The following is a 15,019-nucleotide window of genomic DNA, read 5'->3' on the forward strand; positions in this document are numbered from 1 at the left end:
TCACTATTGTTATTGGTTGTCTGTGAGAGAGTGCTGATTCATCAGCTGGGGTTTGGTAGATGTTCATTAGCAGATTTCCCATCTGCATTTAACCTGTCTGTGAATGTTTCTTAATCTGTTGAGTGCGCCTAAGATATTGTGGTTTTGTTCTACGAGTCTGTGGTGGCCAGTGCGATCATGTTTGCTGTTGTGTGCTGGGGCAGCAGGCTGAGGGTAGCAGACACCAACAGAATCAATGAACTCATTCGTAAGGCCAGTGATGCTGTGGGGACGGAACTGGACTCTCTGACGGTGGTGTCTGAAAAGAGGATGCTGTCCAAGTTGCATGCCATCTTAGACAATGTCTCCCATCCACTACATAATGTACTGGGTGGGCACAGGAGTACATTCAGCCAGAGACTTATTCCACCGAGATGCAACACAGAGCGTCATAGGAAGTCATTCCTGCCCATGACCATCAAACTTTACAACTCCTCCCTTGGAGGGTCAGACACTCTGAGCCAATAGGCTGGTCCTGGACTTATTTCCTGGCATAATTTTTTCACAGGTGTGTGAAACGGACTGTGAAATGCATTGTTTATGTCAGTGACTAAGACAGTCCGGGGATGTACTGGGGCAGGAGCACCTCTGGGAAACTCATGCAGTCAACGGGGAGAACGTACCAACTCTTTACAAACCAAACTCCTAACCGCTACATTGCCGTGCTGTCTGTGCTACGCACAGCATGAACGGTGGGTAGATTGGTGAGAAGGAATCTCTCTCTTGTCAGTCTCTCTGGTGGCACAGTTCACCAGGAAGATCAGTGATGGTGCTACAGAGTCACCTTTGGTGATGGGTGCTAATCCCACCCAGTGCATGGTTTCCTATGGTTAATCATTGTGGGTGGGTGCTGACTCATTGGCTGGAGTTGATAGATGTTGATCAGCAAATTTCCCCATATGTATTTAACCTGAGATCCCAAGGACCGCACCTTCTTAACTAGACATGAGAAGCTGGAAATCCTGAGCAACACACACAAAGTGCCTGAGGGATTCAGTAGGTCAGGCTGCACCTATGGAGAGTGTTAAGTACCCCGTAACTGGGTTGCCAAACCAGCAGAAATGGACCACTCGTTGGAGTCTGGATTGCTAGGAACTAATAAAGTTTTTATTAAAGAAATAAGTAACACAGTACTCTAATCGTAAGGATATAAATGCAACAGGTTAGCAATGATAATACACACATGTACACAGAACTAGGGTAATAGGAATCAAACCAAGCTCTATCGCAGTCTAGGGGTAAACTGATCAGTCTTAAGTGACGCAGAGTTCAGTTCAGCTTAGTGCAGTTCGCAGTAATCACTGTTGTGCCATTGGGGGGGTGGGGGATGCAGTTTGTTTCAGGCAGACCTTTGATGTCTTCTATCCCGCTGTGACTCCTCTGTTCCAGATACGACAGTTCTTCCGCGGTGAACCCGGCACCCAGGCAAAGGCGGACACACACACCCCAGGTTCCCACCGATCGTACCTTTACACCCTGTGAGTCTATGGTCAGTTCCCGCGAACCAGACCTCCAAACTCCCACCAACTTGTGGGGGCACACCGCTCTTCACAGGGTCTCGTGATCTCGTGGTGTGTGTCGTGTGCCTAGTGAACCTGCTCTTTTTATCCCCCTGCTGGGGTAGCGCATGTCCATCAAACTTCAAACAGTTCAAGCAACCGGTCTGTCAATATTCTGAATTATGTTTCTTTTCCATTAATCTCTCTCTCCTCTCTCATTAGCATTTTGAACGTTTCTCCATTGTCTCTCTTATCTCTCTCATTAGCATCAATTGCCCGATAACTTGGTTTGGCGTCACAAGAGGAATAACCACTCAACCTTCAACAGGACTGGAAAGGAAGGGGGCAAGATCCAGAATGTGGGGGGAGGGGAATGAGTACAAGCTGGCAGGTAGTGGGTGAGGGGGGAGGTGGGTGAGTGAGGGAGATGGAATGAAGTGAAAGGCTGGGATGTGATGGGTAGAAGAGGTCAAGGGCTGAAGAGGGAGGAATCTGAGAGGGGAGGACATCTAATGGAGGTTCTCAGCCCAAACTCTCGGCTTTTTATTCCATTCCATAGATGCTGCCTGACTTGCTCAGTTCCTCCAGCTCTCTGTGTGTGTTATACTCTTATATACGCTGCCAGTCTTGATGAGACTGGTCTACCAAATATACAGGGTATACTCTGGGTCACGACTTGGAACAGTTGCCTGACCAGTACTCCTGCTGTGTTTTAATGTAGCAGACGACAAGCTGAGTGACTTGCTGGCCATTTCAGAGTGCATTTAAAAGCCGTTGCTAAGAGTATGAACTTGTTATGTAGGCCAGACCAGACAAGTGGTTTTGAGTTCACTGCACTTTACCCAATCATGGCCACCTAAACCAGAGAAAGGGGGTTTTCAGCCCAGTTTGGCCTCAGAGAGGTCAGTGGGTTATCAGTCATAGACTTGACGGGCCAAATGTCCTCTTTCTCCTGTGCCATAATGCTTCTCTGTCTCTCCCAAGCCTTTAAGTCTGCAGAGTGACCCTCTGATTAAACTGTGAAGGACAATTTATACTTGTGCTTCAAATTGACGCCGTAGGTACGGCGTAGCCGCGTACCCTACGCCGTAGCCTGACGTACATCTCCCCAAAAATGTAACTACGCGTCGCGGTGACGCAGACCGCAACAACTGTGATTGGTCCGCTTGGTAGCATTGCATTTCCTCCTACGCTGCAATAGCTTCCCATTGGGCGACTGAAGGGCAGGGAAGGAACTCTGGCTGTAATGCTTTCCATAAAGTTTTACAGACCTCCGAAATTATGGAGGACCCTGTGCTTGACGCCAGTTTGTAGCTAGCTGCTACAGCCTGTTGACTTCCACTTGAAGCTAAAACTCGAATGGTGATTGCCAGTCTCTGAGTATACTGTGCATACACTAATGCAAAATAAATGGTTGGAGATGATGAACCAAATCGTCAGATCTACCTGCCGACATCCGAAAATATGTGGAATGCATTTCCTCGTCCACGTCTCTCAGTGGCCGGACAAGCACAGAAAATTCACCCTCCTTCAGTTTCAGTCGCCATTGTTTGAAGTTTGAGTTTCTTCGTGTTGAGTTTTAACATGAAGAAACTCAACACAGTGGCATAGAAACCCCACCACCAACTAGTGTTTTGGTGGTGAATTGCAGAACGACACAGACACACCAACGCACAAGTATAAATACTCACAACGGCGTAGCCCACGCGTAGGCTACGGCGTAAGCTAGTACGCACAATTATAAATCAGCCTTAAGAGTCCAGTTAGTCATTTTAAACAGAGTAGATGAATGGTGGCAAACTCTGCCTTGGAATCAGCAGCCAGGGCTTAAAACTTGCCCCAAAGGCTGTGGTCGGGTGCTTCCAGGGTGCTGCATCGGCAAGTTTGCGGCGCTGGAGGTTCATGGCAGGGAGAGTTTCTCCCTTCTACCGTCTGTGTGAGATGATGGGACTTTCGAGAGACTTTGAGACTTTTTTTTACCGTGCCCATGGTCTGTTCTTCATCAAATTACGGTACTGCTTCGCACTGTTGTAACTATATGTTATAATTATGTGGTTTTTGTGAGTTTTTTTTAGTCTTGGTTTGTCTTGTGTTTCTGTGGTATACTGGAGGAACATTGTATCATTTCTTAATGCATGCATTACTAAATGACAATAAAAGAGGTCTGCGTGTCCTCATAATCTAAAAAAAGTCTAACAGGGCATTAGTGTGTATGAGCTTAGGGCTAGCGCAAGGGTGAATGTTTCCAGGTGCAATAGGGAAACATTAGGGCTTCCTGGAGCTCTTCCTCACTCCCTTCCCCCCCCCTCCACCCCGCCATGCTCCTGCGGGTAGTAATGAGAAGAGGGTATGCCCTGGCTGGTGAAGGTCCTTAATGACGGATGCCCTTGATGGTGGGGATGGTTGTGACCGTGATGGAGCTACAACCTTCTGCAGCTTTTTCTCCATCGTGTATATTGGAGCCTCCAGACCAGACGATGACACAACCAGTCAGAATGCTCTCCACAGTACAGCCATGGAAATTTGCTAGAGTCTTTGGTGACATACCAAATCTCCTCAAGATGCTAATGACGTGGAGAATGTACAAGCTCCTTACAGGCAGCGGTGGGAATTGAACCCCGGTCACCTGTACTGTAAAGCATTGTGCTAACCAGTATGCTACCATGCCACCCTACAATGGCTGGTTCCCCAATTCCATGCAAGCAATGTTTTTGATGGAGGTGGGGCTGTTTTCTGTGGCTCCAATGCTGTATTTAGGTTTGGTGATGATGGCATCAGTGTTGTTGGCCAAATCAAAGGGGGTGACAAATAGGCATATAGAAGGGAGATTGAAAATCAGCAAAACCTAAAGTCTGATTATCGACTATGGAAGAGTTGTATATGGTGACATATGCGTACTTTAATAATGAATTTATTTTTCACTTTGGAAAAAAGTGGGCCAGCTGCCCAGACTGATGCTTTCTTGGCCAGGATTAAGGTCGTGCATGGAATGGCTGTCTGAGGCACTGAAGATAACGAAGAGAAAGAAACTGCATCTGAAACTGGAGACAGATTCCAAATGAGGAAAAAAATTGATAACAATGAAAACTTAGGGTCTTGTTCTCTCCATGCCCTTTTCATTTCCTGCTGTAATATTTATTCAAAGAGGGTGACCTAACTGTGGAATTATTAAAGTTTAGGCTCACAAGTACATTGAAAAATGCATTTAAAAAGCCTCGTTTGCATGAATGTCCTACACAGTCTGAGGAAGTGATTTCTCCCCATGACCACATGGTTTTCCTCCGAATGCTTCAGTTTCACCCATATTCCAAAGACATATGGGTTAGGGTAAGAAAGTTGGCCCTCTCCACACTGTCCACACTAACTAGGATCTTTGCTGTTGTGAAATCAATTCTATATTAAGTCCCGATGTATGTTGTAGACTAATATAGCAACAAGCGCTTGTTGACACACTCCTTGCCTGAGATGCAAGTCCAAAGTCTCCTCGAGAAACCTTACACTTACTGCAGTGAACGTGCCTCATCAAATGTAATGCCAGAATTGTTGATTAGCTGCTGTACAGTGTGCTAGCCCTGAAGATAACTGCATTTGCATGTTACCTTTCACTTCCCCTTTCCGGCTCCTATTTAATGTGAGAAAATGTGACAGTTGAAGTCCCAAAAGCAGCAGTGGGAGAATTAAAAGTTGAACTGTTCTCCCTGGAGTGAAGAAGAGGGGGAGGGGAGTGGGATAGAAAGGGTAGATAGTTGTAATCATCTCCCCAATGTAGAGGAGTTTAAAACTATAGGGTGGATGTGTATGAAGAACGTTTCATGATTCTGGGACAGTACTGGCTGACGTTTAGAACAGTGAGGGAGGATCTCAATGAAACCTAGTGAATATCGATTGTCCTAGAAAGAGTGGGCACATGGCCAAGTGGTTAAGGCATTGGACTAGCTACCTGAAGGTCGTGAGTTCGAGCCCCAGCCGAGGGGACGTGTTGTGTCCTTGAGCAAGGCACTTAATTACACATTGCTCTGCGACGACACTGGTGCCAAGCTGTATGGGACAACATTGGTGTCGTGGAGAGGGGAGACTGCTGGTCTTCCATACAACCTTGCCCAGGCCTGCGGCCTGGAGAATGAAGACTTTCCAGGCGCAGATCCATGGTCTCACAAGACTAACGGATGCCTTTATTAGAAAGAGTGGATGTGGAGAGGATGTTTTCTACAGTGGGGTAGATTGGGACACCACCTCAGAATAGAAGGACATCCCTTTAGAACAGATGACAAAGGTGGTGAACCTGTGGAATTCATTGGCACAGTTGGCTGTGGAGGTCAAACCATTTAAAGCGGAGTTTGATAGGATCTTCAGTAAGGGCATTAAAGGTTACAGGGAGAAGGCAGGAGACGGGTTTGAGCAGGGTAAGAAATCAGCCATGATGAAATGGTGGAGCAAAGTTGATGGGCCGAATGGCATAATTATGCTCCCATGCCTTATGGTGGTCTTATTAAAGGCGAGAGGGGAAAGATTTACAGGAGAAAGGAGGCTTACAGAGGGTGGTTCTCATAGGACAAGTTCTCAGTGGGGGAGGTTTTCCTGTCTGGATCTACTGTGATCCTTGTTTCTCTCCCAGTCCTGGCTTCTTTCTCTATCCTGCTGTCAATCGCTTTCACAGCCTTGCTCACTGTCTTTCTCTCTATCTCTCCTCTCCTTTTTAACCTCCTGTCTTTCTTTTTCTATTTCTTGTGAATATCTCTGAATTTGCTAATTTCTTGAAATTAGATCTCGTGTATCTGCTCCCATTTCCATAGCATTTCCTCCTTTTTCCTTTTACTTCTTTCTAGGAAGTGCACCTTGATCTTGGGAAGGTGCATTTAGTTAACTGGAGTATTGTCTTAATAATCCTTCTATTGCTCCCCTTTACGATCTGATCACTCCTTTTGATTTTCACATCGGCAACATCATCTGATGAATCCTGTTTTGTGTCTCCATTGTGCTCTGCAACAGTGCCCATCCAGTGACCCCTGCTGGAGACCACATATGCTGCGGGTGTTCAGTAAAGAGGTGTGGTAACATTACTAGGCTAATTTCCTTCTTTGTGCTTATCCTGCCTTTACTGACCTGTGAAATAACCTCATGAATCATTAAGCTAATTAAAGCATCTGATTTTCAGATTCTAGCTTGAACAATTTTAGCTTGGATCCATTGTTGACTATAAAGGAAATATTTTGTTTTCGAAGTGAATCCAGCCAGCTGTGATCCAGGTTTTGGACTGGTGCAGATCCCAAGTACACCAGCCAATGGAAATACCTTATCTAATCTATCCAAACAATTTCCATTTAATATCCTGAAAACTTCAGTCAGGCCTCATCATTTTCAAAATTCCAAGAAGTCAAATCCTAATATACCAAGTCTCCACTTGCAGTTTAACTCACAGAATTGGAATTAGTTCATTATTGTGTTTATACCACTATAAGAGTTAATCTTGTACACTGTTCATAGAGATCTGATCATTACACAGTACAGTGAAGTAGAACAATAACTAAATGCAGAATAATGTGTAACAGCTACAGAGAAAGCAGATCCTTTAATGTATTGTTTAAATATTAGTAAGGTTGATGGGGACATGCCAAATTTCTTCTGCTTCCTGAGGATACAGGGTTTGGTGAGTTTTCTTGGCTTCTGACAAATCTACTCAAGGCCAATGTATTCTTCCTAAGGTCTATACAGATCTATAATTATACCGACACTCTCTCAAAAAAGGCATTGGGAAAGATGACAGGGAGGAAATTGGAGGGTGGAGGGAATTGGAGGGTCAACGGAAGAATAATTCTCTGATGCTTTGGGTGAAGCAATGACTCTTGCTTTCTTCTTTCGCAGCTTTGTCTAGTTCTGAGGTGAAGAATGCACTATGTGCTCAAGGCCCCGGGTATTACTGTCAGGACCTGAAAAGCGCTGTACAATGTGGAGCAGTCCAGCATTGTTTTCAGACCAACTGGAGAGAGCTAAATGAGGTGAGTGTTCACATTCATAGTGGAGGAAGGCTGTTTGTGGTATCAGTAGCTAATATATGTAACTGGTGCCTTGTCGTGTACTCTATACTTTCAAATCTGCATTACTGCTCCTTGGGTTATTAAGAGTAGTAATTGATTTGGGTAAATTACTTTCGTGGGAGTTGATCTCTTCGAATCTACCCTTAATAAGCTTGAACTCATCATGAACTCTGAAGCAACTCAGCCTGAAATGTCAGCTGTGCATTTCCCTCCATCCAGAGCTTTGTATGTTGCTGTAGATTCCAGCTTCTTCAATCTTTTGTTTTCCTCATCCAGAATAAGGCCGTCAGCATCTTCCCTGTGACAAAAGTCTGGTGGCTCTCCAAACTTTCTTCAGTCTTCAACAGAACCAGATAGGATTTTCTTTTATTCATATTGTGCCTATTTCCACCTACAAAATACTTTGCATCACTGAACTATGATACATAATTTCTGTTGGCAGCAATCTTTGTGTCCCAGGGAATCTTCTCATCTCCCTCTTTGTAAATGTAAGACTCCTTGCATCTAGTGGCATGATCTCGGGGGTGGCTCCCCCTCCCCGACCAAACTTTAACACTCTTGTTTGGGTGGATGCTGTGTGTTGTGTCCCCTGTGTAACATCAGTACCCCGAAATAACATTCAGTCCACAATGTGCGGTTAAACGATTAAGATTTTATATTTAAGTATGGGGTTAGTAGAGAAACAAAAGAAAAGAAAAACAAATAGAAGGCACCAGTAATCTCATAAACATGTCCAGTGCACAAACGTTGGAGCTCACGGATTCCCTTTCGCTGATCCTCCTTTGCTAGTCGGCCCCTGGGCTCCCGCCCCAAGCCCAGGCCTAGTGGGTCCGGCAACAGTCTCCTCAAGCCACGTCTTCTCTCTTCATCCTCCTCGCGCCTTCTCCCCCTAGCCCGCGCAAACTAACAGCTTTCACACAGACAGAAAGAATAACATCTATCCCAATTGGTTAGCAAATGAATACAAATCCCGTTATCACTAATTATAACCCAAACATGCTGCTGTAGAGAATCACTGTCTCAGCAGTTAACAGTACAGAGAAGCCATTTCATTCACCTTAGCAGTAACATAAAAGAAGAAACCCTGACATAAAGATCCAATGGATACAAATTTTGTTAGACTGGGGAAGTTGATTGCTTACGTCCTGTGGGAAAGAACTCCATTTTACCAATTAAATATCTTCCTTACAGTTGCTATTTTTAATGTTTCCCAGTTTAATTTCTGCATTTCCCCACCTTGTTTCGTATCTTCCTCCACTATCGCCATTCTAATCATAAACACTGAATTTAAGACTACTAAGTTTTATAATGTGCCCCTAATTTTATTGTGTGTGGAGATTGGAAGGGAATTGCATTACCTTAACACTCGTCTGTTGTTGACAGAGTTAAACATAATGTGCATTGGTACCAGAACAGAGAACTATATTCTCTGGAATTAATTCATTCCATTGCCTAAATACAAAGTGAATTTTGATGGGAAGCTACAGAAATTCATCTCGAAGAGCCATTGCCTCACAGCTGCAGTGACCTGAGTTTGATCTAATCTCTGGTGCTGTCTGTGGGTTTGCACTTTTCCCTGTGACTCCATGGGTCTGCTCCCACGCTTCAAAGATCTGTGTGTTGGTGGGTTAAATGGCCGCTGTAAAAATTGACCCAAGTTGTGCAGGTGAATCTGGGGGAGGGTTGAAGAGGACGAAGGGTGAATAGTAAATTGAGTTAATGTTAATCAACAGGGAGGATTTCCCGGTGGCCAACCTTTTAATTCCATTCCCCATTCCAACATGTCAGTTCATTTTGGACAGCTGTTGCTCATCTTACACTATCTCCCAGGTTCGATGGTTCCACTGACCTTCCCACCCCAGCTCCCAAACTCTTCCTGAATTGTCACATATATCCATGTTCTTTTGCCCTTGACTTCCTGCTTGGACCATGGCATGGCTCAACTGTGCTTCAGATGGCCTCTGGTTTTGTTGAAGTTGGCGTGCTGTTGGCAGTGACACCAGCAGATGACTTCTGCCTCCAAGGGCTGGGAAAATCCAGTCATTATCCAGAGCCTCTGGGGGAGGGGGAGGGGGGCATGTGAATCACCCTGCAGTGGGTGTGCTGTTTGCCATCAATTTCTCCCGCAAAACTCACTGTCCTTCCACGTTTCACCCATTGGTTGTTTTCTCAAAAATACTCTTTGGAATTAACATTTTCTGACCTTTGGAAATCAAGACAAAACTGCGGATGCCGAAGCCTGAGATAAAAGTAGGAAATTATATTGAAACACTCAGCAGGTCAAGCAGTACCTGCAGAGAGAAAAGCAGTTAATGTTTAAGGTCTGAGATCCTTTGTCAGAAAAGAGAAAATGTGCAGGTTTTGAGTAGGGGAGAAGGTGGGGGGGAAATGGGTAGAACAAAGTGAATATCTCTGGTAGAGAGAAGTGGTACAGTAGAGTAGTAGCATAAAGCTTTCCAGTACCAGCAATCGCAGTTCAATTCCCACTGCTGTCTGTAAAGAGTTTATGCATTCTCTCCGTGAACACGTGGGTTTCCTCCAGGTGCTTCAGTGTCCTCCCATGTTCCAAAGACATACAGAATTGCGTTAGTAAGTTGGCATGCTTTGTTGATGCTGAAAGCATGGCGACACTTGTGGACAGCCCAGCACAATCCTGGTCGTTCACGCATTTCACTATGTGAGAAATAAAACTAATCTCTAAGACTAAATGAGTTAATGTGTGAGTATCTCCGTGTATTTTCTAGCAAGGCAGTGAGACACGCCCAGCAGGTCAGACTAATAAAGAGAATCTGATACAGACCAAAAGACTGAGTTACCTAAAACTGGAGAATTCGGTGTTGATTTTGGAAGGCTCAATAGTGCTGGAACGATAGTCAGTAAATCTGTCCAAACTCACCCTCTCCTATGAGGGGAAGCCTTTTTAAGCATGGTACCCAGTGCTCACCCTAGAGAGGTGAGAGTGGAACATAGGACCAAGTGGAAATAATTTAAGATCTTATTTTGTCTCCCGTGTAAAGCTGCATTCCAAGCAGCGTAAGGCACTAAGATTCATGCTCGTGTTGTTTTCTCTTTCAGACGGCTGACCTTTGTGAAATGTGTAAGAAGTTTCTCGGGGAGATTGCCACGAAGCTGAAGGAAAAGTCTGTGCAGGTACTGCACCCTTGACTGTCACACTTCCAACTCATTGTGCCCAGGATCTGGAGACAACCAGGATTTTGGGTGCACATCGATAGCTGTCATTTAAAATGTTCAGCTGACTCTTGAAGTTGCCAACAGATCTTTCAAAGGAGCAAGAGTTGGCTGGCAATCTGGACTAATGCTGGTACTCAGTGTGTGTCTCCTCTGTTCGTTTTCCACCTCATACTTTGCTAGAACAAGTGTTGAAGGGTCTCTGGGGCTACAGAAGTCCATCCTCAACACTCTGTGTACTGGCATAGCATTGCGGTGTACATTCCTCCTGTACCTAATGAAGTGGCTACTGAGTGTATGTTCGTTGCCTTCTGCCGCTGTAGCCCATTCGCTTCAAGGTTCGATGCATTGTGCACTCAGAGATGGTCTTCTGCACACCACTGTTGTAACGTGTAGTTATTTGAATTACTGTTGTCTTCCTGTCAGCTTGAACCAGTCTGGCCATTCTCCTCTGACCTCTCTCATCAACAAGGCACTTTTGCCCACAGAACTGACACACTGAATGTTTTTCACACCATTCTCCGTAAACGATAGAGACTATGCGCATGAACGTCACAGGAGATCAGCAGTTTCTGAAATACTCACACCACCCTGTCTGGCACACATAATCATTCCACGGTCAAAATCACACTTCTTCCCCATTCTGACGTTTGGTCTGAACCTCTTGGCCATGTCTGCATGCTCTTATGCATTGTGTTTGCTGCCACATGATTGGCTGATTAGATATTTGCATAAACAAGCAGATGACCTAATAAAGTAGCCACTGAGAGAACATGTGAAAGTACAGAGTGTTAGTACCTATCGGGATATCTTCCCCTTCAAGGGAAATAAGGATATTGGGGGAGGGAGGACATCAACCATCCATGGCCAGAACACCAACTAACAATCAAAGTGCTCAAATGTTTAGGGTTGGAAAAGGGTCCCCAGATTACCTTAACTCTTGGTAGAACACCGATCATAATGTAACCTTTCTCGGGAGAGATAATGGATCCCTGTGTTACGCTTTTTAACTCCTGTTCATTCTCGTTAAGCGAATAAGAGGTGATGTCACCACAAAGTGACTTCAGTGTCAGCAATCATTCCAGTAGATGCAGCGCTCTGTTATAACAGACCCACAGTATTCCAGAGTGCTATTGCTTACTGGCCTAGAAGTAAACCAGTGAGTGATGGACAGGTTTCTTTCCATTCTGTTCCACGTAAACACTCAAACTGGGCTAGGCAAATAAATCCCAGCTATTCTTCAAGCTTGTTGTCATTCAACCATACATACAGTGTGTATACCGCCAAATGAAACAATGTTCCTCCAGAGCGGGGTGTACAACATAGTACATGTAACTCACACTCAACTCATAGTAATATTACCGCAAATAATAAAATATAATCCAGAAGATTGACTTTTAGCATAAGGTGTATTGATGACACTAGCTTAAAAAGTAAACAGTGTAATGAAGGCTATTGGTTTTTCATGCGTGAGAGCAGTCAGTTCAATAGTCTGACAGCCTGGGGGGAAGAAGCTCTTTCCTGTCCTGGCAGTCGTTGTCCTAATGCTACAGTACTCCGTGCCTGATAGTAAGGGTTTCAGAGGGTTTGTGAGATGGATGGGAGGGATCCCTGACAATAATAAGGGCCCTGCATGCACAGCACTGCTGATAAACAGCACATTATTGGTTTCGACAGGTTAAGTTGCACCCCTATTTGTCCCTAATTCCTCTGACACTCTGTGGATCTTTCTGGACTTGTTGAAGTGCAGAGTGGTTGTATGGAGGGAGTTGAGCAGAGAATTCTCCATCACAGATTGAGATGCTGGGATCTGGGATTTGAGATTTGGGTCAGTCAGGCCATAGTGTTTCTCATTTTTGGCGTTGCCTGTGTGTCCTGTGCTTACTGTTCACTGGGTTCCTATCTGTTTTTCAGGATGCTGTGAAAGATGCTTTACACAAAGGATGCTCAATGATCCCAGTAAAATCCTTTGCAGACCAGTGTAATGAGTATGTTGATGCTTATCTTCCCCTGGCATTTCAATTCATCGAGAATGAACTGGTGAGTAACTGTGGATATGATGTGTGTATGGTCGTGACCATCCCACACTTAATTCTACTTCTATAAAGAGCAATTCACAGTCCTTGTTTTGAGTTGGGATCATTTATCTGTCCAATTCGCTCCATAGATGCTATCTGACCTGCTGAGTTCCTCAAGCATCTTGTGCGTGACTCCAGATTTCAGCATTCAATTGTCTCTATTTCTGCTTTTGCCCAGCACTTCATACAATAGCAAGCAGTGGTTACCCACTTCAGGTTTCACTGTTGCCATAAAAAGGCTGGAAATAGGACTTGAAACTGTTCCGGTTTTCATCAATGGGTGTGTGAAATTGGATACTTTTTGCTCATTTTTAGCAACCACCAAATCTGGTTCTGTTTTAGAGTCAGGTTCTTCTCTTCCTGATATTGCAATGTGCAGCTACCCAAGCTTAAAAATAATATTTTTTTTGTTTTGAATGATAGATTACCGTGTGTCTGCAATTCAAAGTAACACATACAAAACACTGGAGGACTTAGCAAGTCAGGCAACATATGTAGAGAGGAATGAAGAGTTGACGTTTCCAGCTGAGACCCTTGATCAGGTTTGCAGTTCAATGTTGTTGCCTCCCTGGCCAAGATTCCTTGCTTCATTGCTAGTGTTCAGCACTAAAACGAAAAGGGCATCTGTTCCTTATTTTAGTGCTGAGAAGCTTCAAACGTTACTATCTCACTTCCCAATTTCAAGAGACAATAGACAATAGACCAGCGGTCCCTAAGCACCGGGCCGCAAAGCATGCGCTACCGGGCCGCGAGGAAACGATATGATTTGGTGATAGGAGTCAGCTGCTCCTTTCCTCATTCCCTGTCATTACGTGCGCATCATCCATGTCAGCGCGGGAAGGAGATCAACTCCTTGAGCTTGCAAATGACGACGGGCTGAAAAGTATGTTTGATATAACATCTCTGCTGGCATTCTGGATCAAAGTCAAGGCTAAATATCCTGAGATAGCCACGAAAGCACTGACAACGTTGCTTCCATTTCCAACATATCTCTGCAATGAATGCAACGAAAACTAAATTGCGGAATAGACTGGACATAAGGAACCCCCTTCGAGTATCGCTGTCTCCCACCACCCCTCAATGGCATCGTCTTGTTGCAGGGAAACAAATATTCAGCTCAGGTCTCCCACTGATTCAGCGATATTGGTGTGTTGCAATGATTTTATATGTTCATACGGGGAAAATATGTGCTGTCTGTTTAATATCCAAATGTTACTTAAAATATTATGATGCTCTTGACTTATATAACCATATAACAATTACAGCACGGAAACAGGCCATCTCCACCCTTCTAGTCCGTGCCGAACTCTACTCTCACCTAGTCCCACCGACCTGCACTCAGCCCATAACCCTCCATTTCTTTCCTGTCCATATACCTATCCAATTTTTCTTTAAATGATAATATCGAACCTGCCTCTACCACTTCTACTGGAAGTTCGTTCAACACTTACTTCAAGCTCCCCTGTCCTCCCCTGATAATTGACTTATCACTATATTCATGTGAGGAAAATTTGCGCTGTGTGTTTAATATTAAATTAGTTAGATAAACCCTTTTAGAAACGAAATTGAGTGTATTAGCCACTTATCACCTACATTCTGATTGTGATTAACCACTCTCTCCCCCTCCCCGAATAGAATTGCCAAAAACGATTTGTAGAAAAAATAGCGGCACATACACGCATGCGCACTGGTGTTTGCGCGAGGCTTCATGGTCATTGTAGTCTTTCTCAGGGTAAACAATGTATTAAAACCTAATGAGTCCTGTACTGCCTCCCTTACTGCAAAAAGTAGAAAATGTATACCTTCATCCCAGTCCTTTTCATTTTCCACACAATATGTCCTAATCATAGTTTTTAGTGTAGAATGAAATCTCTCCAAGGCTGCTTGTGATTCTGGATAATAGGCTGAAGAAATAATCTGTTTTGCTCCCAGTTTATAAACTATCTGCTGAAACAACCCCGACATAAAATTACTGCCTTGATCTGATTGTATTTCCTTAGGCAACCCAAAATAAGTAAAGAATTTTATAAGAGCCTTTGTCACAGTTTTGGCTGTTATATTCCTAAGAGGTACTGCCTCTGGAAACCTAGACTCTGTGCACATAATAGTTAATAAATATTGATGCCCAGTTTTAGTCTTTGGCAAAGGACCTATACAGTCTACAATGATTTTTGAGAAC

The 15,019-nt window shown here is 44.3% G+C and overlaps 1 protein-coding gene across 1 annotated transcript in view; it reads left to right on the forward strand.

Annotated features, from left to right (window-relative positions):
* Positions 1–15,019, forward strand: part of LOC134351073 (prosaposin-like) — a 56,951-nt gene that overhangs the window by 8,085 nt on the left and 33,847 nt on the right. The window contains exons 2-4 of the mRNA XM_063057121.1: positions 7,401–7,534; positions 10,649–10,723; positions 12,677–12,802. Coding sequence (XP_062913191.1) covers positions 7,401–7,534; positions 10,649–10,723; positions 12,677–12,802 — 335 coding nt within the window. The remainder of the gene's footprint in view (positions 1–7,400; positions 7,535–10,648; positions 10,724–12,676; positions 12,803–15,019) is intronic.

This window comes from Mobula hypostoma, chromosome 8 (genome assembly GCF_963921235.1).
Source record: "Mobula hypostoma chromosome 8, sMobHyp1.1, whole genome shotgun sequence".
Lineage (NCBI taxonomy): Eukaryota > Metazoa > Chordata > Chondrichthyes > Myliobatiformes > Myliobatidae > Mobula > Mobula hypostoma.